Genomic DNA, 25,744 nt, shown 5'->3' on the forward strand with positions numbered 1-25,744 from the left:
GTTTTTTTGGCTGTTTTCCCTCCCTAAGCAAATAAATTGAAGGTTTGAGGTTTACTCTCGTATTGCTCAAATCCATATGACTTCTTTCTAAGGAACTCATTCGGCAAAAATGTGCATATATTTATCCTGATCTTTACCAAATTCTAGAAGAGCAACATTCTGTCACTATGATAATATTCTAAAACAAAAATACATTTGAAAGATAATACAGATTATTCTGTTTTCATACAGAATTCCTTCTCACTGGTTCTTGTATATAAGGTAACACTGTTGCTGTTGATATTAACAATGAAGAGTTGAAAATAAGAAAGTGACATCACTTTAACACAGTCCCTTTTTTCACTCCCCTCCTTGTGCTGGATTGTAGTACCAGTTAGGACACTGTATGCACTCCGGGTTGTACAAGTGTGTGGTGTGTGTGTGTGTGTGTGTGTGTGTGTGTGTGTTTGGGTTTGCTTGGAGGGATATACATCCCCCTTCCTGCTTCTACCCTTGCTCTGCATGAAAATAGCAGGTGGAATCCCAGAGAATTTGTTTGTGGAACAATCCTGAGGCACTCAGCGCTCTGCACTTTTGGAATCATGGGAGTGGCCCATGGAAAGAAAGTAAGGTTATTTTAATCCAGTTTGAAGAACCTGTATGTTGCGAGTGTAAGTCCTAAATCTCCTCTAAAGATCTGACAGGACTCAAACTCTTACACAAATGGATGATTGTAAATGGAAAGCAGTGTTTAAGGTTTAAAATACAGAATTTTTTTGAGGCGAGACTTTCTTTAGTTTGATGTGGTTTGAGTTTGATACATTTATTCTAAGCTGAAATATACTTATTATGAGTTGAGTGTCTTGTAAGTTACAGTAATTCAGTTTCAGTTCTTAGGAACATGTGTGGAATCAAGGAGCATCAGCTGTGTTATTTAGTATTATCTATATAGTTTTTATGAATATTTTTATAAATATTAATCATTTGAATTAGGTTTTTTTATATTTTCAGTTTATTTTGGGGTGATTTTTTGGAAATATTTTTATGTGCCTTAGACATTATTATTATTTTCTATTTAAGTTATATATATATATATATATATATATTAGGGGTGTAACGATACGCGTATTCGTATTGAACCGTTCGGTACGACGCTTTCGGTTCGGTACGCGGTACGCATTATGTATACCGAACGGTTCGTTGGAGTAATTAATTATATTTGAAAAAAAAAAAAAAGAGAGAGAGAGAGAGAAATATAATGATATGCGTTCAACAAGGTAGCCCAATAACCCAAACAACGTAACAGGCAACGCCCCTGACACTCCCGAAGAAGAAAAAAACACCATCTTATATGTTTATGTTAGGCTACTCAGCAGGCGCTCGCTCACTCAGTACGCGCTGAAGGCTCGTTGCAAAATAGCCAATGCGTTTAACAGACTAGAAATGAGAAGATCCTCCAATAACCAACAGGTCTGGTGTTTGGGTGCACTTTGGATTCCCTTTAAGCTATAATGGTGATGGCAAGAGAGTGGTGGATAAAAAAACAACGGTATGTCGCATCTGCAACATGACAGGGTACACTAGCGGGAATAAAAAAAAAAAATAAAAAAAAAAAAACCCAGCGGGAATATCTGGGATATATGCGTCAGTACTATCTGGGAAAAGACGAAAAAAAGGAGAAACATGCACGCAGCAAACTATCCCTGCAGCATTTAGAAACTATAGCTTACAGGGAATCCAACCCAAACACCAGACCTGTTGGTTATTTTAGGATCTTATATTTCTGGTCTGTTAAAGGCATTCGACATTTTGCAACGAGCCTTCAGCGCGTGCTGAGTGAGCGAGCGCCTTAGGGGCCGTTCACATATCGTTGCCTAAAAACGCATGGAAAACGCTAAGCGCGTCTTTCTCCTCTTTTCCAAAGCGCTTGGGCAGAAGCGCTCATGAGGCGTCTGTCTTTGCTAAGCAACAATGACGTGCTCTCTCCATGAGACGCGGAAATTTCAGCGAAGGATAAATGGATTTGCAGCTCTAAAAATCGCTTGCAGTAGCTCTGCTACTAAATTTATTTCAAAATTGCAATCCATATACAACTATGATCAGCTGATCCTTCATCTTGGCTGAGCTATCAACGTTGTTACGGGAAAGGATGAAGCTGATTGGTTAGTTCTTGTCACATGACCCGCGGTGCGCTTGCGGCATTCTGAAAAGTTGAGATGTTTTTACATTTTGCTGTATCTAAAACGTATCGAACCGAACCGAACCGAACCGTGACATCAGTGTATCGTATCGAACCGAACCGTGAATTTTGTGAACCGTTACACCCCTAATATATATATATATATATCAGTTTAGTTTTAGTTTTTATTTCCAGTTAGTAATGATGGTGTTTCAACTTAAATATCTATTAGTTGCCAAAGTAACTTTTCTTATATATGTATATAATGTATGTATATAATGTGTATATATAAATATATGTCTGTGTGATTTAGTTCAGATAACATAGAGAGACAGCCTTCTTCTCAACTCCAGTTGTCTGTAGCTTTCATGTATTTTGTTATTTTTCAGTGTAAAAAAGTACATATTTAGTTGCCATCTGTAACATTAACCTCATTTGAATACTTTGGTTCCCTTCAGATTTTCTTTTCTGATTAAGTCCAAGGACTCCTCGTGACTTTCCAGACAATCACATACTAGACAGCAAACAGATTATGAAGGGAAAATGGAGAGTTTGTTTGGCAGGGCCAGTAATGAGGTGGCTAAATGCCAGCTGGTCCCAAAACCATTTTAGTCCAGTATGATCAACCCAGCATGGTGCTAACACACACACACACACACACACACAATGCCTCCCTTGTGTTAGTGCAAGTTTCTCTCAACACACAGGGCTATTGTGCTGTTCATCAACAGCTTTGGAGATTATTTTAGATTGTTTGGATGATAGATAAGTGCAATGTCCTTTTATACTTTCTGGACATGATAATAGTGATAGTATGGTTTTTCTACACTATGATGGTAATACCATGGTATTATTATAGTAAATATGTTAATCATACAGTACCATGGTATTATGAAATCACTACATAGCACATCACTCTGAAATACAGAAGGGGAAATAATCAAAATAACATTTTTATATTTTGTCTTGTGGTTAAAATATAATGACTCATATCCATTTTCTTTCACAGGCAGATCATAATCATCAAAATCACAACTCTGCTTGTGCTCAACCACTTATTGGACCTGGTGAATCAGGTTTTCTATCTTCCTTTCATATTGTTTGATGCAATTACATTGATTGATAATGCTTTTCATTATTATCACTCATGCTTTCTTGAACAAAGGTGCATTTGGTGCCATGGTCATGTGAGGTGTCCTATTATTTTTCCATACAAATTAAAGTTTCTCCTTGTTGGTGATATTGGCTGTTTTTAAAGGGAAGTTCACCAAAAAATGAAAATGAGTTGAAAGATTCCCCCTCAGGCCAACAAAGATGTAAATGAGTTTGTTTCTTCATCGAAAGAGATTTAAAGAAATTTAGCATCACATCACTTGCTCACCAAAAGATCCTCTGGAGTGAATGGGTGCCGTCAGAATGAGAGTCCAAAAATCTGACAAAAACATCACAGTAATCCATACAACTCCAGTCCATCAGTTAACATCTTGTAAAGTGAAAAGCTGGGTGTTTGTAAGAAACAAATTCATCAATAAGATGTTTTTAATATAAAAAAACATTTGATTCTAGCTGAAGTCTTCCTCATCTGAAACCAGTATTGCTTTCTCCCATTTAAAAGACATCTTGTCTGAATCAGGAGAGCAATATGCACAGATCAAGCACCATTTACAAGCAAAAACTGTTCTAAACAAATATGTTAGAGGATTTAGATATGAGAGACAACAGGAGTTTTTCACTGGAGGAAGCATTATGAATTATGTAATGGTAGTTTGGTTAGAAGTGATGGTTTGAAATTCAAACGCATTAATGCTTTGCTTCACAAGATGTTAAATGATTGACTGGAATTGTGTTAATTATTATTATTGTGATGTTTTTATCAGCTGCTTTGAATTTTCTTAACAGGACTTTTCAGGAAATTTACGTTTACAGTAAACTATTTCTTTAATAGAATGCTCTCTTTTGCTTGTCTCCCACTGGTGGATTTAGTCTCTGATCTTGGAGCCGTGTTAGACCCTGATCAAAGGTGGGGCAGAGAAGATGATTTAGACCAGAGCAAGTTGCTTCCTGAGCAAACAGACAGCAGCTACTATGAAGAGCTCATCAGGCCCAAAAAGCTCCACAATCCCATCAAAGCATCCAAGAGCCACCGGGAGCTCCAGCGAGAGCTGATTATTACGCACAAAAGGTGCAGACTGACCCAGAATTTGAGTTGAAAGCATGTTCACATTTTGAGGCATGAACAAGCTTAGTTGCGGCCGTAATTTATCACCTGACCCAATTTCTAATCTCACTTCAAACGTACCCAAAGAGGGTCTGCTGAGTTTATGGCGCTCGTGCATGTACATGTTATGTCCAACAGATGGCAGTAAAGTCAAAATTGAAGCCTCTGGCGTGGTGGATCCCTCTACTAAAAGTCGTAACGCGTTTTATTATAAATTATCGCTAGATGGTATGTTTTTTGAAGTGAAACAACAGAAATAAAAATCGATCCTATTTGCTGTCTCAATACACACACCTTATAGTGAACGATCCATCAATGCATATTGTTAATAATATGCATAATGCAATGAACAGTTTTGTATTTTTATCGTCTATCATTAACAAAGATTAATAGGCTGCACACTGTAAGAAATGTATTGCTCATTGTTAGTTAATGTTGGTTTACAATGGTTTATAATAACTAAAGGAAACGTGTTACCTTATTTTTAGTAGTTTAATGATTTAAACATAGGCTAATAGTTTGTAATACAAAATTGTTAACATATGTTAACATATGCATGAACTTGACCTTAAGCGTCCAAATCCTTGTTTTCGCTTTCCATTTAATTGCAATGAATGTACACTTTCTATTATAAAATATAGATAAATAAGACTTATTTTATTCATCAGAGGAGCAGTGGTGGAGGAGAAGCCAGAGTTACGGAGAGTTCTGGAACAGAGAAACAGAGCTCAAGTTCTGAAACAACACAGAAAACAGGAGGAAGAGAAATCGCCACTGGAGCAGGAGTTACTGAAGAGACAGATGAGGTTAGAGAAGGTAAAACCAGAAAAACCATTCCTCAAACCATACTGAAATGAGTGTTGAATGGACAGTATTGTGTGAAATGCACTAATAAGGCTGGGAAGTGATCCAAATTGCACAGAATGCTCTCTAATATCAAATTCAGAACACATTGATCTCGGGTTCCAAAAAATGTGCTGTCAGTCATAATATATAGGCCTACTACACCATGTACTATAACCTCATTCAGAAATGATTTAACTTTAATAATTCTTATTCTCAGTTTGAGAGAGAAGTCGAAGAGCAGAGAGAAAGGTCGAAGTGCGCGCCCGAGTTCATCAGGGTCAAAGAGAGCCTAAAGAGGACGGCGATCACAAGTGCTGTGGAGAAAGAGCTGTAAACACATGACATTACTTCACTGATCTTGACACTCCTCCAGCTGTTCTTAGTTTTATTTAGAAAGTTTGGGGTTTGGATTTTGAACGCGATCACAGAATGTGAAAAAACCTGTTGACAAGGATAAGAATGTTGAAAATATGGGCTGATGTTATGTCATATTAAGCACTTGTAATGGTCGAGTGAGATTTCATTGTAATTGCTGATTACAGGGCTGTAATTTGCACCAGTTACAGAAACACACAAGAACAGAATAACTCCAGTATACTGGAACTGTAACTAGTGTTTGAGTATAGAAATTATTGGTCTGCCATATTTATAGATTATATACACCAATTATTTCTACATTTATGGTTCGAATCGTTTGGTATGTTCACATATGCATACTAGTTTCGGATATCATGCACTACTACATTTAACCAAATATGTAGTACAAAAAGAAAAGGACACTGTATACTATAATGCCATGTTTTAGGCTTGGCAAGGCAAATTTTAGCATCTCTTTTTCTTGACTCACTATTTGATTGGGCAGGCATAGCTATTGTTTTGCCACATGCATTTTGTTTTAACAAAGTTATCTTTTACAATTAAGATTGTTGATTTACACTACTTGCATAAGTGAGTTTTTTATTTAAAGAAATAGATTTTGTTCTTCATTGCAGATTTGTTTAAATTTAGCATTACGTCCCTTGAGCACCAATTGAAACTCTGCAGCGAATGGGTGCCGTCAGAGTAAGCATTACATAACTTCAGTCCATCAATTAGGTCCTGTGCAGTGAAAAGCTGCTTGTTTGTATCAAACATCCATCATTAAGAGGTGTGTGGATTACTGTGATGTTTTTTATCGGCTGTTTGGATTCTCATTCTGACGGCACCCATTCACTGCAGGATACTTTGATGTGCTAGTGATGTAATGCTGAATTTCTCCAATCTGTTCTGATGAAGAAACAAACTCATCTAAGTCTTGGATGGCCTGAGGGTGAGTCCATTTACATTTTTGAGTGAACTATTCCTGTCAGAACTTTATAATGTTATCATATAATGTTATCATCATACATCATTCAATTTTGATGTCACATGTATGTTTCTGCTAACAACACAACATTTTATAATGATCTTTAAATAAAGGGATTTTGACATGCCATAGAGTTTGGAGTATATAATCTGAAAGTACCAACCACAACCTGCCTTTGCATAGCACTCTGATGTGAACTTTATTTGCACTGTACACACAGATTTTACTGAACACACACAATGCATAGACAAGGAGTGTTTATTCATAACGTGCTACTACCTGTATATCTTTAAGGGTACAAATCATTGGCTCTTCATAACTCCATCGATAACACATGATGCATTGCATCCATATATTTGTAGCTTTTACAAAAAAGATGTACAATATATGTATACATTGACTTTATGTATAATACACATACTGTATTTGTGTCTCCTCTTCACTTCCTGAAGTGTGTGCACTTCCATATGAAAAAAAAAATTGATCAAGGGAGGAATTAACTACCCAAAAACTGGGGTGTATACTTTCCAAAAGCCAAAGTAAGTCGTAGATATCTTCTAATGATATTGAATCAGCCCTTCTGAGGCAGTTTGCATAATTATCATAATGAACTGATTGCTGAACTGCTCGTTAGACCGTTGCAATTTTATACTAATTAAATCGATGATTGCACTCAGGTATGACGCAGTTCTAAAATTAAATATTTTAATTATTGATGTACTTAATATTTTAGAATTTCATTGAAATGAATAAATATTACATTGAAATAAAAAGCATTTTACACTGAAAATCAAAATGCTGTTGCATTGACAACACTGTTCAGACAACCTAGAAATGGACTTTATGCAAATAAATGATAAATACAGTTACATCACATAGACGGAGTGTGTAATCATTCATGGTTTAAAGATGTTTTTAATATTAGGTATCCATTAGCAAAAAACAAAAACGTTTTATTTGTATCATTGTTGGCTTCAAGTTTGTAATATGCGCAAATTGGCATAGATATTATATATTATCAAGGTGATAAATGTTTTTTTTTTTTTTTTTATTAATCCGGTTTTAAAATGAGGCCAGTATCGAGTTCTTAATATAATGTTATATGTATATTTTATAAAAAGAAATAGATTAAGTGTCCACATTTCTTGTGACTCCCAAATGACTCGTGACAGAAATAGTATGTCTTATTTTATGATTAGTATTTTAAAGATAAGACTATGTTTATGTATATTGTCTATTTTGATCATCGCTCTTGTAAACATATTTTTACGAGGTCATGCAAACATTAGACGTCTTCTTCACAGGAGAACAGTACTGATTACGGCCAGCAACCCAAACAAAAGAACCTTAACCAATCAACCAATCAGCTCCCACAACAAGCAAAACATAGAATAACTGATAATCATGAACCGATAAATCATTGTGGTTGCAGAACTAAATCACTGTTGCGACAAAGTAGTTCATCAACATCTGTTCCCAAACCCTCAGAATAGGCAGAATAATTTAAACAGAACCTTATAAGTAACTGATTTTAAAACAATCTACAAATAGTGCCTCACGTGTGAACCGCAATACGACACTCGACTCACAACTGCAACAGAAGTTGATGCCAGCATACTCTAAAAAGCATAAATCCACAGCTCTCACAAATATTGTCTAAAATGGTGTTTTTATTCATTATTTTTTATATATATTTACTGAGCTTGTTGCACTGCATTATGAGATTGCTTTCACAGCAAAGGATACAATCTGCCTTAGATTTATGAGGGGTCTTAAAAGACATATTTTGGACCAGGAGTGTGCATCTGATTCCTTCTCACTAAACTTGGGCTTACATTTAAGATTCATGTATTTGAATTGTGTAATATTACCATTTATTTGAATTCCACAGCTTTAGTGTAAACAAACGAATAAACTTAATGTAATGCATATTCGTCAGTCATGAATAAATGAAATGGATACGATTTCTAAACAACACACAGAAAAAGCATGGCATAGTTTATTATGAACTGTTTGCATCTATGGAATTTTATTTAAATAATTATATTCTCAAAATGCATTTATTCGAACTGCTTATCAGTGTAAATCTGTTTATTTAGTTAAAATAAAAGTATGAATATGTTTAGCTAAAGTGCGCTCATTATATATTAATTTGACTAATAAGATAGATAATCAAATTTGATGTATGGGTGGTAAATATATAAAAAGCCTGGTTACTGTATATTTAAAACACATTAGTATTATTGCAAAAAATCTCACCGGTTTCATTTGTCAAAATTAGTTTATAAAAATGCTTTGAATTTGTCTTAATCTGTTTATTGTGCAAACAATCAAATTTATTCAGTTAAAATAAAATAAGAACATGGTTAAAATATGGCTTGCTCTAGAACAACCAATATTTAATTAGGAATATGCATTCGATAAAAAAAAAAAACTGATTTATTGATCATTAAAAATATAAACATGTTTACATTTTCTTAGTAATTTTACAGAAATCTTGCTACTTTCATTTATGTATGATTGTCAAATATGCATGAATTTTCATGTTAAAACTGTAATTCAAATAGCTGGATATTTTATATGCAAATTCAAAAACATACATCTTAAATTAAGATCTAAATCAATAATTTTTAAATGTAGGTTTTGGAACTGAGCTACAGACTACTTTTGCCCCATAAATCTAAAATTAGAACTCTTTATTGGTGGATATTATCGAAGTATTGCATTTAATCTGGGTGTAAAAAAAGCATCTGGACTGTGGCTCAACGCTCCTAAGCCCTGTTCTGTCCACACTCTTCAAAGAAGGTTTATACCCACAACAAGTTTCTGTGATCGCCGTTTGGAAATACAGCTTGGAAATACTCCTGCCCTGACTTCATATGCAGCTTTGTACCAGTCTGAACCAGATCACAAACTCAACAACATGGACACCTCTCTACCCAACAGACCTTACAAAACAAAACCACAATGTATTAAGGCCTAAAAATAATATAATTATCTTTTTTTTTTTCTCATGAACTTCTCGCCTGAGCAAGTGGGGCTTATTAAGACACTAATATTTGTTGAGACATTGTATAACTAGTGGCTTTCCAAGAAAGTCCAAATTGCTACAGGGTACAGACCTGAACTTTTTCTTAAAAAATGAATGGTAATAAAATAAACAAATAAATAATTAAACCTTCCATAAACGTACAACTTAAACCTATTTTTGTCTTTGGTTGGGGTACAGAAATAGTAATCAAATGAAAACGACAGCGGAGTTACTATCTGTCTATGATTATACCCAAGTCTGAATGTCTGGAACAATGACGCTCTCCTCTCACGTCCCACCAGCAGCACTGGCTCCATCTAGTGCATGTTACCAGGAAAGCTCTGTGTTCCGGGTCAGACTGGTGCGATGGACGTGCATGGGTTCTGGGTTCCTCTAGGTTCTGCTGGGCTCCGAGTTCTGCTTCAGATCCTACTGGCTGGTCGGCAGCAGTAAGTACAGCTTCTGAGACTGTCCCGATCAGCACTGCCTCGACGCCCATCCGCACTCGAGGAACCTAAACAGAATAGTTTGTATAGAATAGTTATATATATATGTATATAAGGGTTGTCAGTTTAATGCGTTAACTTAATTAATTAGTTATGAAAAATTTGAAAGGCAGTTAACACACAGGTCCCGCCCCCAAACCTGTATGTCTTCTAACATTTCATACAGGTGACTGTTGACAAATATGATGCAGGACAACAACTATAAATGCAGTTATTCCCTAAAATTCAAGATATTGGGTCAAAAAAGAAAATGGCCCTGTATGAGTTTTTGTCTCATATTTATATGATATAAACATATCACACCAGCAACTAGAGCAATATCACAGGAGTGCTATTTTTGTCACGAAGAACACGAGACCAAATGTGATTTTATACAACAGTTCAGTAAATAAGAAGTTAATATTGTGCTATATTTTACACACTATTGTGTGTTTTTGTTCAGTTTTGTCAACGAAAACATTACTTAACAAGCTACAGCAGAACTGTGTTTAGTTTCTAAATGAGTTCATGACAAAAACATGAACTTGCTCATTATGTATGATCTTATCATGCTGTGGACGTTTTTCTTAAACAAAAAAATCCAAGAAGAAAACTGTCACTAACTTCACTTCCTTTGTTTACTTAACAGGCTGTATGTACTAAAATTGTCAGTTTCTTGTTTATGATGGATAGTATGTGACTTTTATTGGAGATTGATCTTAGGCTTACTGTTGTGGTCCTCGTCCTCGTTCTCGTCCTCCTCGTGGTCCAGCTCTTTGGCGGGCAGGAGCAGGTGTCTGTGGTAGGGGCTGGTGCTGCTGATTTGGCTCGGCCCCTCTAGGCTGGTGCTCAGCTGCAGTCTCCGCATGTGTCTGACCACTGCTGTCGCGTTGAATGCTTGCTACAGGGACAAGAACAAGAAACAACGGGTCTCTGAAATATGTTTACAAGTATCTTTAAGAACGTTTCAGTGAGATTAACGAAGAAATCTGTTACCATCTACTATATACACATATAAACATATATAAGACCCCATGAAAACCAATTTATTTTTACCCAAATCCTGTTTTTATTTTTTATAAATTCCATTTTTATTCCATTCAATTGTTCTGGATTAAATTTTTTTTTTTTTGTTCAGTTAAAGTTTTTCTGTACTCCTTTTTAATGGTTAAACTAAATTGTATATATAAAAAAAAAAAAAAAAAAATATATATATATATATATATATATATATATATATATATATATATATATATATAATAATAATAATTAACAGTAATTTATTATTATGATTATTAAGTTAAACAAAAATGACATATTTAGGGCCCTATGAAATCTATTTTATTTTCTCAGTTTCTGTGTTAATTTTAATTTCATTTGATTCCATTTGAATGGTTTTATTAAAAACATATCTAATTAATTAAACTCATATAAACAACTTAATTTATTAAATTCTTTAAAATAATGAGGCCCAATAATGTTTTTTTTTTGTTTTTGTTTTTTTTTTAGAAATATGTGTATTTAGATTTTTTTCTGGTAATCAAATGAAGGCATGAAACATTAATTTATCTTTAAATCAAATTAATATTTCACAAACCCTTTCACGTTTTAGTCAAACAAAGTGCTGCACAACAGAGGTTTCATGGAAGAAAAAATTTGATTATGTTTTGTATTATTATTAGTAGTAGTAGTGTTACATTAAGAAAACCATTCTTTAGTACAATTACATATTTCTGTAACAATTTCTTCAACTTGAAGAAAACTTTTATTTTGACGGGTTACTGTGAAGACCTTTAAGTTTCTGTGTTTAAGTAATTAAACAATAGTTTTTTGTAGTCATATAGTGAGACTGCAGAGGCTGAAAACATAACTCGGGTTTATAGTAATTTATTCTTGGCAAACAAAGTAAGCCATATTAAAAAAAAAAAAAAAAAAAAAAAAACTTGGGCTTGAAATGCAAGATGTGAACAAATTGATGGGATTCTCACCTTCCATTTGCTTTTGGCAAAGTTCTTCTTGATCTGAGCGCTGACAGACTCATGAATGTTCCTGTCGAGAGCCGTGTCTCCAGAAATCCTTCAAAAATTAGAGATGAGGGATGAGTGACTAATGCAATTTTGTTAAAAGAGGAAAAGGATATTATGATCGTAGATTAATATTTTTTAGGTAATCCTACCATGGGTGCTGTAAAGCCTGTTCACATGTGTATCTCACAGTCGGATCTTTCTCCATCAAGTGACTGATGAAATCTTTGGCTAGGACGGGATATGAACGATAATATGTTTGTCAGACAATATTCAAGCATTAAGAAAATGCACAGGACTGAGATCATCAGTAGCTCTGAGAAGCTTTTTCTTCACTATTGACAGACAAGTCGCATTCTATAAAAATGAACTCCGTTTAACATTGTTACATCACCAATGGTGTTTTTATTTTTAAAAACCTGATGTTGAGCTAAGTTGGTGCAGTCATTTGTATCAAGAGCTGGTCAAAATGATGGTACTGGATTATTATGACTCCATTATCATGACTGGAGACATACCTGAGTCAGAGATGTCGTCCCAGTACGGAGAGTCGAACTCATACTCTGCTCTGAGAATCTGCTCGAACAGCTTGGCGTCATTTTCATCATAAAACGGAGGGTAGCCACATAAACTGCAAAAGACATCGTTAACAACCAAACAGACTGTTTACTCCTCTTATTAGTTGGCCAATCATAAACAAACTAATAAATCAATATGAAAGATATCAACTTTTTTTTCTCAGAACTACGTTATATAAACAAAACTAAAAAAATCCAATTTGTGAGATTTGCTAGATGCAAATGCAGTTATGAGAAAAAAGTGAGAAATGGAATCTTACAATTCTGAGAAAAAAAAAAAAGTCAGAAGTGTGAATCTGTATAAAGTGATATTGAGAAAAAAATGTCAGAATTGTGAGATTTAGTTTTTTATTTCTTATTTTAGTGGCGTAACCTGGCTTCCAAAGAACTGATCATACAGAAAAAGAAATTATAAAAATTAATTCAATAATTAAATGATTTAAATAAATCATAAGTAAATATATAAATATGCACAAATTAATTGTTTTTGATATGACAAATACATAAATAACTAAATATGAAGTATAGATTTAGATCGAAATATTGATTTATGCTAATTTATTAAACATTTCTCTCTAAATAAATCAATGAATTAATGGCGATTGACCATAAATACAAATAATTAAATACATTTAATACATTAAATCATCCTAAATAAATTCCTATAAAATTGACAATCAATCGATCACAAAATTTCGGTGATATGACAGATCAAGAAATACTCACAGAATATAAGAAATCACTCCTATGGACCAACAGTCTACAGCTTTACTGTACGGTTTTTGTGCCAGGACCTCTGGAGCTGATTGAGAGGGTGGGAGAGACAGAGAAGCTTTCAGTGTTTCTTTTTTTTCTCTGTTTGGTTCACTTCCCTTTTGAGCTTGGGCAGCATCAAAGAGGCACTTTCAAATGCTAGCACTTGACTTTGTACAGCATTTCATACGACTGCGTTGTCTCTAAAAACCAACAAATTACTGCCCCTTGCTAAAATAGATGAAAAAAGGCAGGAAAAATAGCCCTCATTCGTACCTACGTATCCAGGTGTTCCACAGGCAGTTGACATCACACTTCCCGAGTCCTCGATCTTAGACAGGCCAAAGTCACTGATCATGATATTGGAGTCCTCCTCCATACTATAGTACAACAGATTCTCTGGCTGCACAGAAAGAGAGTGAACAAATATCAGCTGAATGCAATTCCCCCCGAATCACTTCATACCTTGCTACATTTATGGACATCCATTGGTGCACGCTTTTTCATATGCATAACACTGTGTTGTAATCAGACTTGACAACCGATAAATCATATACCTTAGTTTTTAGGTAGCATTCTGTGCAGTACTGTACACTTGTATTCCGTTCCAGCCTATTTCTGTCAAGTTACATTGCACTGCCTACTGTTAAATTTCAATCGTCTGATTTTCAGCTCCACACAGCTAAATATTAAACATTCAATACTTCTGTCAATTATTTTGTCCCTTCCCAACAGCATTTGGCTTTCAGCAAGGACAGAAAAAAGATTGCATACTGAATAATTTTCAGATTTACACCTGGTTAGAAAGGCAGTGTGTAATTCTATGGAAAGAATATGTAAGCATTACCTTCAAGTCTCTGTGCACAATGCCCATATCATGCAGATACTTGACCGCATCTAAAATCTGCCGAATGAGTTTGCTGGCATCTCTTTCTGTGTAGAAGCCTTTTTCCACAATCCTGTCAAAGAGCTCTCCCCCCGATACGCTGTGAAGACCCACACACACAAACTACAATTAGCACCTTTATTATAATCACACAAGCGTTCAATTGACACTGAAAATTAAACCAGCATCTTTTATACTTATTTTGGTTGATGTGGTTGTGAAGAACTCACAGCTGCATGACCAAATACAAATGCGACTGACTTTCGAAGATGTCTTCCAGTGAAACAATATTCTCATGTTTTATTCTGAAAAATAAAAAAAATAAAACAGCAATGATTAGAATCTAAACTGGCAATCAGACTTACCATTTCAGCTAATGGACAGTAAAAAGGCATAGGATCCTTACATTAGGGACCAGAACTTGCAGGATCCAACTTGCACAACCTGCAGATTGATATTTTATATTGTGTATATGTTGATTTATTACACTATAAGGCAGTGTTACTTTTGTATTATTTTATACTATTAAAATTAATAAAAATATTTGTAACTTTAATTGAATTTCAGTTTTTTTTACTTATTTATTTCAATTAGTTTCCATAATATTTATGTTTTTTTTAAGTTTTAGTTTTTGAATGAATTAATGAATGAACAATTGAACGAATGAATGAATAAATAAATACATTTTATTTGCCATGTGTGCACAAATACACGGCCATTTATTTTATTTGATTAATTATTATTATTTATTTATTTCAGATTTTTATCATCTAATTTCAAACGTATCTAAATACTGAAAACTATTTTGATTAATTTTAGTTTTAGTTTTTTTTCTTTTCTTTGGATTTTTATCATTTATTTTCAAATTTCTTTAAATACTGAAAACTATTTTATATTAATAATAAAAATAATAGCTTTTGTTAACAATAACAGCACTGCTGTGAGGAAATGTAATATGCATGTGAAAGTCCCTGCATTGCTCTAAAGATCTTTTTATACTCTATTCATGGTGGCTTTCCTTCCTTCTTCCCTATTTTTAATGCTCTTTCTCGTTCTCTTTTGTGAAGCTACACCGGCTACACTCAAATCAGACATTAATAACATTTCGCTCTATCCCCATTTGACTTCCACTCTTTTGGTTTCTTGCCTTCCATTTTTTCACACCAATGGTGGGGTTCTCTCTCTCTTAATTCTATCCCCACTCCTCCTCTTTGGTCCCTTTCTTTCTCTCTTTCACAATACTGCTGCGGGGAACCTCCATCCCATCTCAGCCTCTGCGTGTGCTGTTGCCCTGGCAACAGAGTCACTAAAAATAGGACTATCTCCAGTACTCTTGACATTTCTGGTACACACTTCTACGATCTCTAAAGCTATAGCACATTTGTGTGGCACAGACAGCATTCACAAGAGCTTTTCTTCTCTCAAAGAGCAATCTGGCTTTTAAGAGGAAAAGGAAGAGACCTTTCAGCATCGTGACTGACAATTATCCTTAAAACTACCTCACAAAGAATCAAGCTCTTGACTGCATCCGTCCTATATCCGGCACATAAATCATGACATGGTTTCGCTTGATCTCAAACAGTGCTGTTATCTGTAAAAGAGTTCAGTCCCAAATACTATAGTAAAGGTGTGCTGCAGACTACAGGTTCCTTCTCTTTGGCTTTCTCCATGTATGATAAATATATGTTATCCTGAATTAACAAATACAAAAAATAATTATCAGCTTAAACCAGCCTAAAGCCAAGCTGGTCCTCAGTTGGTTTAGATTGTTGATCTGCCAGCTAGCTGTCCATCTTGACTATCAAATTAGGTTTTTTTTTTTTTTTTTTTTTTTAATGCTATTATAGCCAGTTCTGACCTGTGTAGCACAGCAATCTCATTCTCAATGCTGTTCTCCTTTCCCTGCAAAGCTTTCTTAGGGATGCATTTAATGGCCACAAGTCGCTGGGTCTTCTTCTCCTCAGCCAGGAACACCTCAGAGAACGCACCTCTGGAGGACAGGAAAGATAGAATTAGTGTTATTTGATTTTTATCTTCCCCCAGTGGACCTCTAAGTTATTGTAACTAATATATTGACCAGAGCTGCATTTACCAAAAGTAAATGCACCCACAGCCTCTACAATCAAATTAATTGATCGATATTTCAAGATAATTAACATCAGTCAATAAGCATAATCAAATTTGATTATTTAATAAATACATATTTTTGATAATGGTAATTGTAAATATTAACAACACTGATTACATTTAAATGTTTTAAACAAATTTAAATGTTTTTTGTAAACCGTGCATGATAAAAACTGCAATTGCATTTATTATGTGTGTTATGTTTTCCACCAATTTATGATATAAATCTGGGGTTTGCCAGAAATATTTATATACGGTTAAGAATAACAACCAGGAATAAACAGCATAAAATAACATATATGCTACCTTTCAAAGGTTTGGAGATTTTTGATGTATTTGAAAGAAGCCTCCTATGCTCATTAAGGCTTTATTTATTATTATTATTATACAAGAAATTTATCAAAAACTGTAATATTGTGAAAATATAATATAATTATATAATATATTTTAAAATGTAATTTACTCATCCGATAAAAAGCTGAATTGTCAGCATTACCTTCAGAAATCATTCTAATATGCTGATTTACAGATCAAGTTTATAATGAATATAAAGTTCAATAAACTGCATTAAATGAAAAAGAGATCTTTTGTAACTCTATAAATGTAGTTACTGTCACTTTTGATCAGTTTAATGCATCCTTACTGAATAAAAGTATTAATTTCTTTAATAAAACTCAGTAGGCCTTGTGTAACTCTAAAAAGTTAATGCACATAAGTTTACTGATGGATTGAAAGTAAATGCACTGATGCATTTTTACCCTTCAGAGGTAATTCAACTCTGATTTTGTTGTGTAACACACACAAAAGGGACGTAACTTGGCACTGGTGCCTTTTCCAGAGAAGCTCTCTTTTGTGTGTGTGTGTGTGTTGTTTGCACAACAGAAATATTGTGAGCGGCAGATATTTTATCAGGCCAGACTCTTCAGGTGGGGAAAGATGAAACCATGTGCTGTACGTCTACATCTTCCAGAGGGACACCGGTACTAGTGCCAGAAAAAGACAAACAGTACAAGCTGTTTAATCATCCAAGGAATGTTTCCATGTGTTTAGGCATCTGGGTGTGTGTTTTTTCCCATTTCGAGCATCTTTTCAGGATTTTACAGGTTTGTAGACAAAGCACATTCATTCTCATTCTCTTTCTTAAACACAAAGCTTGTGTGTTAAAACAAGCACTGTCATGTATAATCTATCTGTCCCAAACACACACTCCCTAAACTCCCTTCTTAATCACAGAGGGAGCAATTAAACATACAATTTGCCACTAAGGAAAAGAGAAATAAACAAGCCAGAGAATAAATGGACAGTAGAGGAAATTTCTTTTCCTCACTTCCAAGACTAAATTTTATATAGAGGTAAAATCCTAATTATGATTTCATTCTTATTTTAGATGTCTCATACAATTCAAAAACAACATCTCCTACACCTAAATACAGATACCCAGCTAACAAAAATACATTCTTAAAAATAAAGGTGCTTCACGATGCCATAAAATAACTTTTTTGTCTAAACGATTCCATCAAGAACCTTTACAACCACAAAAGGTTCTTTGTAGCGAATGAGGATAGTTTCCATGAGGATGATTTCAATTAAAAGGACCTTATGATATGTTGTTGTTGAGATAATAAAAATAAATCGGAAATCTCCAATGACCTGGAAGCCATGCTGTAGTCATGATCATGAGTCATGATCACAGCAGGGTTATTTAGTGAGAGAGAGCTGCTCAACAGTGCTTCAGCTGTCAACAAACTTTCTACTGGACTCGTATCAAAGACTTCTCAGACTGCCTTAAGTGGAAAGGGGGAGGTGTGGGGGCAAAAAAGGAGGCTGGGAAGAAAGAATGAAGGGAAGAAAGAGAGATTGAGAGGAAATGAAGAGAGCGGGAGCTGTGCTGTTGCCGTGAGACATGGTGTAATTAAGGCCTCCCGTGGCTTCCTGTGGGTAAAGGAGGAGGAAGAGAGGAGACAGAATGGAGATTAGGAAATGATACAAGACAGTCGATGTGGGTGTTTGGGTCTGTAAATGAGAAAATTGTTTAGCAGGGACATATAGCTGATGGAATGCCTTACATATGTTACAAGGCCAATCATTTTCCAACAGCAGCTCTGTACACTAAAATAGATTTAAAAATGCTCATGGTGTAAAGTGTTTGTCTACTGAGAGCTTCATAATCATGGAGATATTATAGTGTACATGCAGGGCCGTTTCTAGGCATATAGGCAAACTTGGCGGTCGCCTAGGGCGCAAACAGCTGGGGGGCGCCAGTGAGAGCCCCCGCCCCACCAATAGTTATATATTGTGGGGGGTTGGTAGAAATCTCGCCTAGGGTGCCAAAAAGGCTAGAAACGGTCCTGTGTACATGTCAATAAAAAGTGAAAAAAACATCAACAGCATGAAAGGAAAAATTACAAACATTCCTTTCATATCAGTTTGATACACTAATGCTTATATTTCATTACACTTTTTATGTTTCATAAAATGTGGTACAGCAGTGTTGAACGACTCTTACTTTTAATTTGAAAGCAGTCATTATATGTCCATTTTTTCTGATGTCATAAAACATTAATATAAACTTTTTTTTGGGTGTTGCATTAGTGTTAATTCATTGCTTCAATAACTATAAGAATATAAGTAATTTAAGTCTAATTTATTTCATAAGAGTTTAAGATTCTGCCTCTGAATTCTCTGTTCTCTCTCTCTCTACACATACACATATATACACAAAAACGCACACAAATATATTATGATTTTTTTTTTTTACAATGTCTAGGAGAGTTATTCAAGTAATACTGATGCTGCATTTCATTTAACCACTGTACCTGACCTGGAAAATAATCTGTGAAGCAATAATCCAGTCATTCAAAGATTTAGTGCTGGAACACGAGACATCTCTCATTATGATTTTAACTCCAGAAACAACTCAACATTTTATCTAACATGCCTTTGTCTGCCACAATAAATTATCAGTTTAATTTCTTACATTAAAATGATTAAATACATTTTTGTTCTCGGCAAATAATGATAAAATTTATTGATATCCCTTGAAAAAACTCATTTTAACAATGCCATTAAAAATTGAATAAAAAAAAATCAGCATGAATGGCCCTGTTTTCTTTTTTATGGATGTTTTCTAAAAGACAAGGTTGTTTGGGGAGGTTTTTCTGTAATTTTAGATTCCCTTAGAAAGCTGTATAGATTTGTCTGTTACTACAGACTGAAAAGCAAAAAAAAAAAAAAAAAAACTCTGACATTATACCAACCTGACAAATCTTGGTCTTTTAAAATACCTTTCTCATTTTGTTTAGGAAGACTGGGAGTTTAAATCAACAAAAGGACCTTTGAAAAAAAAAAACAGCTCTGAATTTTCATTCATCCTACTTCTGTGACACACACATAAACATAAACCTTTATGTATAAAAAAAACTTATCCTGTCACCATAGCAAACAGTTTCCTTTTACCTTTTCTGCCCACTTTGTAAATATGATGAACACTATAAATGACTAAACCAAAAACAAAAAAGCAAAGTCAAAGTGATGTTTGAATTATGTAAGCTTTGAAAGAGCACAAATATAAACAGTCACATTTTGTTTCCCAAATATGACTGTTTTCAGACAGCAACTCTGAAAAAACACTGAAATTTCACAAATTTCAACTATAAACCTCTTGTAAACAGACCTTCTTCTTACAAAAACAAGATAAGCAAACTATTATTTGTATATATTAGTTAGAGCAATGACTTAAGCACTTACACATCATAACAAAGTCTTCAAAGTACCACCTGTTCTTAATTATGTTAACAGCCATGTACATTTGTATAAAATGCATAAATAACAGTATGGAAAACAACCAGAATGGATAATGCTTACAGTAGAAATGAACTGTTCTGCAATTAACAGCTCCTATCTCTTTTTATAGTTACTTCAAAACACACATGTACCACTTACCCAAACATTAGTCGACATACTGTAGCAAATCCTGAATAGTCTACTAAAATTAAAAAGTCTGTAGTGTCCAATTGTAAACTGTTTTCATGTTTTAATCAAAATCCAGGTCTGCAGCGAGATAAGCCAAAGCAGATACAATTTCCCCAGAATAAATCAATTGACTCCACTCAAAGAATTCACGGATAAACCAATTCCGTAATCTACTTTAGAAAAGAGGCTTTCTGTCAACATGTACAGTTAAATCCTCTGAACAATGCCTTACTGGCAAACTAGTCAAAACCGCATGACACTGTGAAAACAAAGACAGGTTACAGATTTGCCTATGCAGAGAAACCGTTCCATTTTCTATCTACAGTTGCATTAATGCAAGATTAATTGTGCAGAACAGACAAAGAGCACTTTTTTGATTTATGACCATACAGTGTGTGGTCTAAGAGTACAGAATGACAGAAATCTTTTGAGCCATCTTGCTAAAGATCAGCAGGCTAACCTTTCCCACAATATTTACAAGTAGCTTATGCACTGCTATTGATAAAACATTCCTCAAAAAAGGTCTCCTTGAAGTTTTGGAGTTTCCCATGATTCATCACTCTCTTTCTCTCTGTTTATTTCTGCTGATGGGGCAGACAGGTCCCAGCTGCAGCAATCTTGCCTACTACACAGTCCGCTTCAGTTCATTCAGCTCTCTGTAGAATTCGTTGTTTGCCAACAAAAGAAGACAAGCATGGACTTTGCCTCCCAGCACAAAGCTAAAATTGCTCATTGACATTGATAGTTCCATTGTACCATTTACAATTAACTGCACTGCTCCACTCCAGTGCAGGGTATTTAATACAACTATAGTTATAGTGTGTTCACTGACCATCTGATGGATGGAAGTGTCTGCCAAATGTTTATATGTAAATGTCATGTACAGTAATACTATGCAAATTCCGAGAGTCAGATTGCTAAGAAACAAGTCATGTTTGCAAGATACAACGTGATTCATTTATGAAACGAATTGTGTAAAACCTTTCTACAAAAAATTGTCACATTCAATTTAATGCAACAATTTATGTAACACTGTGTCTACAATAGAAGTGACGGACGTCACATTGCTTAAGGCGGTCAGCACTGGAAGTGTCGAAGCTGCAAGTCACCTTAGGAACAGATCACATAAAAAAGAAAATTCTGTCATCATTTACTAAACATCATTTAAGGCGCTTAATATTTGAGGAAATTGCAAAAAAATATCTGATGAATAAAAAGCAAACAAAAAAATCTTCTAAAATTATAGACTACGTGTCTTCTTTAAAGTGACTTTTGATCAGTTAAATGTCAAATTAAGTATACATTTCTTTCAAGGAAAATGTCTCACCAACTCCAAACTTTTGAACAGTACAGTGTATAATATTTACAATTAATAGATATAAAGTAAAATGCGTACTCGTATTAAAAGGGAAATTAAAGTTTTTGGAAAAAATCTGTTACAATAATAGAAAAGTGTGATCTTTCAACTAATGGTGCATTTTCCGCAAGGCATCCCATCTGTTTTAGGTTAGACATTTATTTCCCAGAATAAGCTGCAAAGGGGTCCAAACGTTATGCTGAAGGTATAAAGGGCTGAGGTTTTGGTACAACAAAGGTCAAGACTGACAATTGCTCGACAGTGATGCTAAGAATGTATCTCTGGTGATCGTGTAGCATGCATGGCTCCAAAGAAGTGGATTTAACATGAGGCTGGCCATGTGAACTCAAGCTGAAGTAAGCATGCCCAAATGATTATGTTATGCCATCTGAAATAGCAGTCATTCTGGCCTCAGGAGGGAAGAGACACTCATAACAACCCCCTGATGAATATTATATGCTTGTGTATGAGTCTGTGTGTGCATGTCTGAAGGTTTCATCACAGCTCTACTAGTGACTTTCCCCTCAGCAGTGCCTTGGAGGTTGGCGATGTGCTTCCCAACCAGCATTCGGCGTCCTGCTTCTCACGTGCTTCGTGAACGATCTTGCGAGAGTGTTGCTAAGATTCGGCATGGTAGATCAGTCTGTCCATCTGTTTATCCCTCTCCCTGGCTCCTGTCCTCAGCCATGTCGGCCAAGATGCGCCGAACGTGACAGTAAAATGTACACACTCTGCCCACGCACTATAAATATATCTGCGAACATAAAAGGGCTAGTGCACTTAGGGTCGACGAGCACTCTCTTGCCTTCTACTACGACTGGCTTCATGAATAATAGAAGCAGGTCTACATCACTTCAAAACAGAAATGTTGTTGTTGCTTTTGTAGGAAAGCATCTGGGAATAATATAAATGCAAATGTAAATTGAACTAATTCCCAATATTGACGGATAACGAAAGCCCTGCTGCGTGCCACACTGAGGTGTCATTAATCACACCCAGCAAAGCGAGAAAAAAAACAACTGCTCAAAAAGAACATGGATGAGATCTGTTTCTGATGCCACTCAGTGCCAATAAACTCTGAATATTGTTTTCATAATGCCAACATGACATATTGTTATTCTCAATTGACTAAAACAAATGAAGGGGATCTAAGAAGATTGGGAATAAGAATACTTGTTGATACAGTAGTTGCAAAAAGTCGGATGGTAGGATGATTTCCATACAGAACTAAAACACTGTGAAGACCTGATTTTCCTGTCATCATTGGTTTTGTGTGGTTTAAATGTCCTTTTCGTAGTGTATGAAATCACTCAAATCAAGATTATTATCATTGTTAATTGAAATAAATCTAAAATAAAATATTTTGGAGCATAAAAAGCAAAAAAGTGACTAAAACAGAAACTGAAATAAAAATAAATTAAACCTAAATAGTAATGAAAACACAGAACAAAATTAAGAAAATGAAAACTGAAAATATAAACATAAAATCTAATTAAAAATATGAATAAAATTAAAGTAGTATAAAAATAATACTAAAATAACACTTGTTTCTGGCCACTTTCATTGTAAATCAAGCAATTCATTTATCAAACACTCACGTCCCCAAGACCTCCTTGAAATCATAATTTTCCTTGATGTCAGTGGTCTTCTTTTTCCATCCATTTTCATCCTCACCTAAAGGCATTGTATAGTTGATTTCCACTCAGGAACTTAAAAAAAAACAGAAGTAGAGATCAATGAATAAAACAATAAAATACATAGAAACAGGGAAAAAAAATTATAATTAAGTGTTTCTGTTTTCATGGTTTTTATTAAATCCTACTGCAATAGTGTGACATTGTTCAGGTGTGTATTACAACATCACACCGCCTCTGAAGCCTGCATGTGTGAATGCCGTCATCATGGTACCTGTTAGTCTTCTCAGTGCAGGGGAAGATGGGCCAAACCAATAGTTTGTGGTTGAATAAGGCATTTTATTAGCCTAAGCATCTGCAGGGAGCCATTCTGAAGCCACCAGTTTGACTATTTATAGATTTTGAGATACATTTTTTTATAGGCAAACTCTATTGATTCTGTTATAAGGATGATTAAAATCTTATTTAAAAAAATAAGAGAAAGTAAAACATATTCACATCTTCATGAAAAAAAAAACATTGGAAACTATTTTGTAAAAAAAAAAATTTGTTTAAAACTAATGTATTAGCCATTCTAAACTCCACAAGTTTTACCTTAAATCCCCAAGAATTTCCTTCACATGAAACTATTGAGTAAAAGCATCACTGTGATTTAAACAATTATTAATGCTCATGTATTTTTATTGTACATGGCAAATTTGTTCATTATTATGTATTATGTATCTGTTATTCTACAATTTATTAACTAACAATTAAATTGTCTTGCTTTTATATCAGTCATTGGTCATTCCTTATTCATTAGAATCTTTGTCATCTTTATAGACATTTAAAATAGATAAGCACCTGTCACGTGATACGTCTGATTGTTGTAATTCTGGAACTTGTACTTACATTAAATAATATATCATGCATATAACATAACATTTATCCTGTCAACATTCAGTTAAAGTACAACTTAGATTTTTTATATCTGTGCAAAAAAGTACAAAAAGTAATTTTATTGTATTATTTTTGGACCTGGTACCAAAGCAATGTGTGTTTTAACATGCATAGTAATTCTATGCTATATCATGGAATATGAATATGACAGTCATTCAAGACCATTCTATACCATTAGTACCTCACCAAATTACCAAAGGAATAATCATAAGACAAAAAAAAAAAAAAAAAAAAACATCTGTTATGAACAGCTGTTCCACTGATAAATTGTAAAAATGCAATGCACAAAACCCCTTATCAGTATTTGAAAGTGCTCCGCATCTCGAGTCATTAAACAAGCAATGCGCTATACCAGTGGATGCATATTGTTCGTGTATGAGTGAGTGTGTGTATTCAGACACTGCGCATAGATGCGCATGCAGGAGTCTGTTGCTACCTGTACTAATAATCTTTTAAGAACAGACAACGAAGCATTACCATGAATTGACTGAAAACAGATCGACGTTATCTCACACAGAATTCTAATATGCAGCATGGACTTGTGTATTGCCCACATCATGCATGAAACCTTGCAGTGGCATTGCAGAAGATTCTGATACTATATTAAATCAGTTCATACACTTTAACAGTTGACTTGGAGGAAAACTTAAAATGAATGCGATACCTGATCGTCTGCTCCTACGGACGGATGGATGGTCCTCTTCTGCCTCTTTATCTATCTGCAATTCTCTTTCGATGCAATAGTTGCGGGATCTACCCTGACGTCAAGCAGCGACTGGAGGAGGTGTCTTTCATTTGACAATATAACGATACAGTCCGGATACTATGATACTATTCCCGAGTGCCAAAAAAATAATAATAATTAAAAAAAAACTATAGATTTTTAAACTATTAAGTTTTGTACGTAGATGTGTTTTGAAAACGCTTGCTGGATCACAATGGCAGGACATTAAAAATTACATTCAACAAATAAGTAAATAAATATACTCTCAAAACTATTTAAAACACGTTCATTTTTGTCACCTTTTCATACAATTTTAAATTTTCTGAAGTCTGAAGTTTATATATATAATTTATTTATGTCTTATAGCTAAATTTTATTTTAATTAATGTTTAACTAAAAGGCAAAGAGAATTAGCGTTTTTAAGCAAATAATGGGCTTGCCTGGGAATTTCCAATAAGTGTTTAGAATGCAGCATCTTATTACAATCGTTGTAAATGTTCTTTGAAAGTATTTAATTAATGAAAAAATGGCATTGTAATTTATGTATATGTAATTGCATATGTCATTTTGTTAATAGCATTTATTTAGTAGGCCTATAAAAGTAGCAGTTTTAATTATTATTATTATTAATTATAAATATGTGAAGTTTAATTGATTTTTTTTTTAT

General features: G+C 34.4%; 2 protein-coding genes across 3 annotated transcripts; one reads left to right on the forward strand and one right to left on the reverse strand.

Moving 5' to 3' along the window:
- Positions 1-397: 397 nt before the first annotated feature.
- Positions 398-6,227, forward strand: LOC113096981 (protein FAM107B-like). Of its 2 annotated transcripts, none has more exons than XM_026262208.1 (5): positions 398-605; positions 3,168-3,234; positions 4,142-4,340; positions 5,045-5,192; positions 5,440-6,227. In XM_026262208.1, exons 1-5 carry the CDS (start codon positions 582-584, stop codon positions 5,554-5,556), a joined length of 555 nt encoding a protein of 184 aa, XP_026117993.1. In that variant the 5' UTR covers positions 398-581; the 3' UTR covers positions 5,557-6,227. The 2 variants fall into 2 exon arrangements, with proteins under 2 accessions (XP_026117993.1, XP_026117999.1); XM_026262214.1 differs by having other exon boundaries at positions 3,168-3,225.
- A 2,491-nt stretch (positions 6,228-8,718) lies between these two features.
- LOC113096995 (calcium/calmodulin-dependent protein kinase type 1-like) lies at positions 8,719-25,287 on the reverse strand. The gene is made up of 12 exons (XM_026262227.1): positions 25,018-25,287; positions 23,379-23,489; positions 16,183-16,314; positions 14,555-14,629; positions 14,286-14,424; positions 13,715-13,841; positions 13,412-13,487; positions 12,626-12,738; positions 12,260-12,338; positions 12,072-12,159; positions 10,813-10,984; positions 8,719-10,112 (listed from the first exon to the last, which is right to left on the reverse strand). Exons 2-12 carry the CDS (start codon positions 23,462-23,464, stop codon positions 10,021-10,023), a joined length of 1,179 nt encoding a protein of 392 aa, XP_026118012.1. The 5' UTR covers positions 23,465-23,489; positions 25,018-25,287; the 3' UTR covers positions 8,719-10,020.
- Positions 25,288-25,744: the final 457 nt, after the last annotated feature.

The sequence above is a fragment of the Carassius auratus genome, chromosome 6 (genome assembly GCF_003368295.1).
Source record: "Carassius auratus strain Wakin chromosome 6, ASM336829v1, whole genome shotgun sequence".
In the NCBI taxonomy this organism is placed as follows: Eukaryota; Metazoa; Chordata; class Actinopteri; order Cypriniformes; family Cyprinidae; genus Carassius; species Carassius auratus.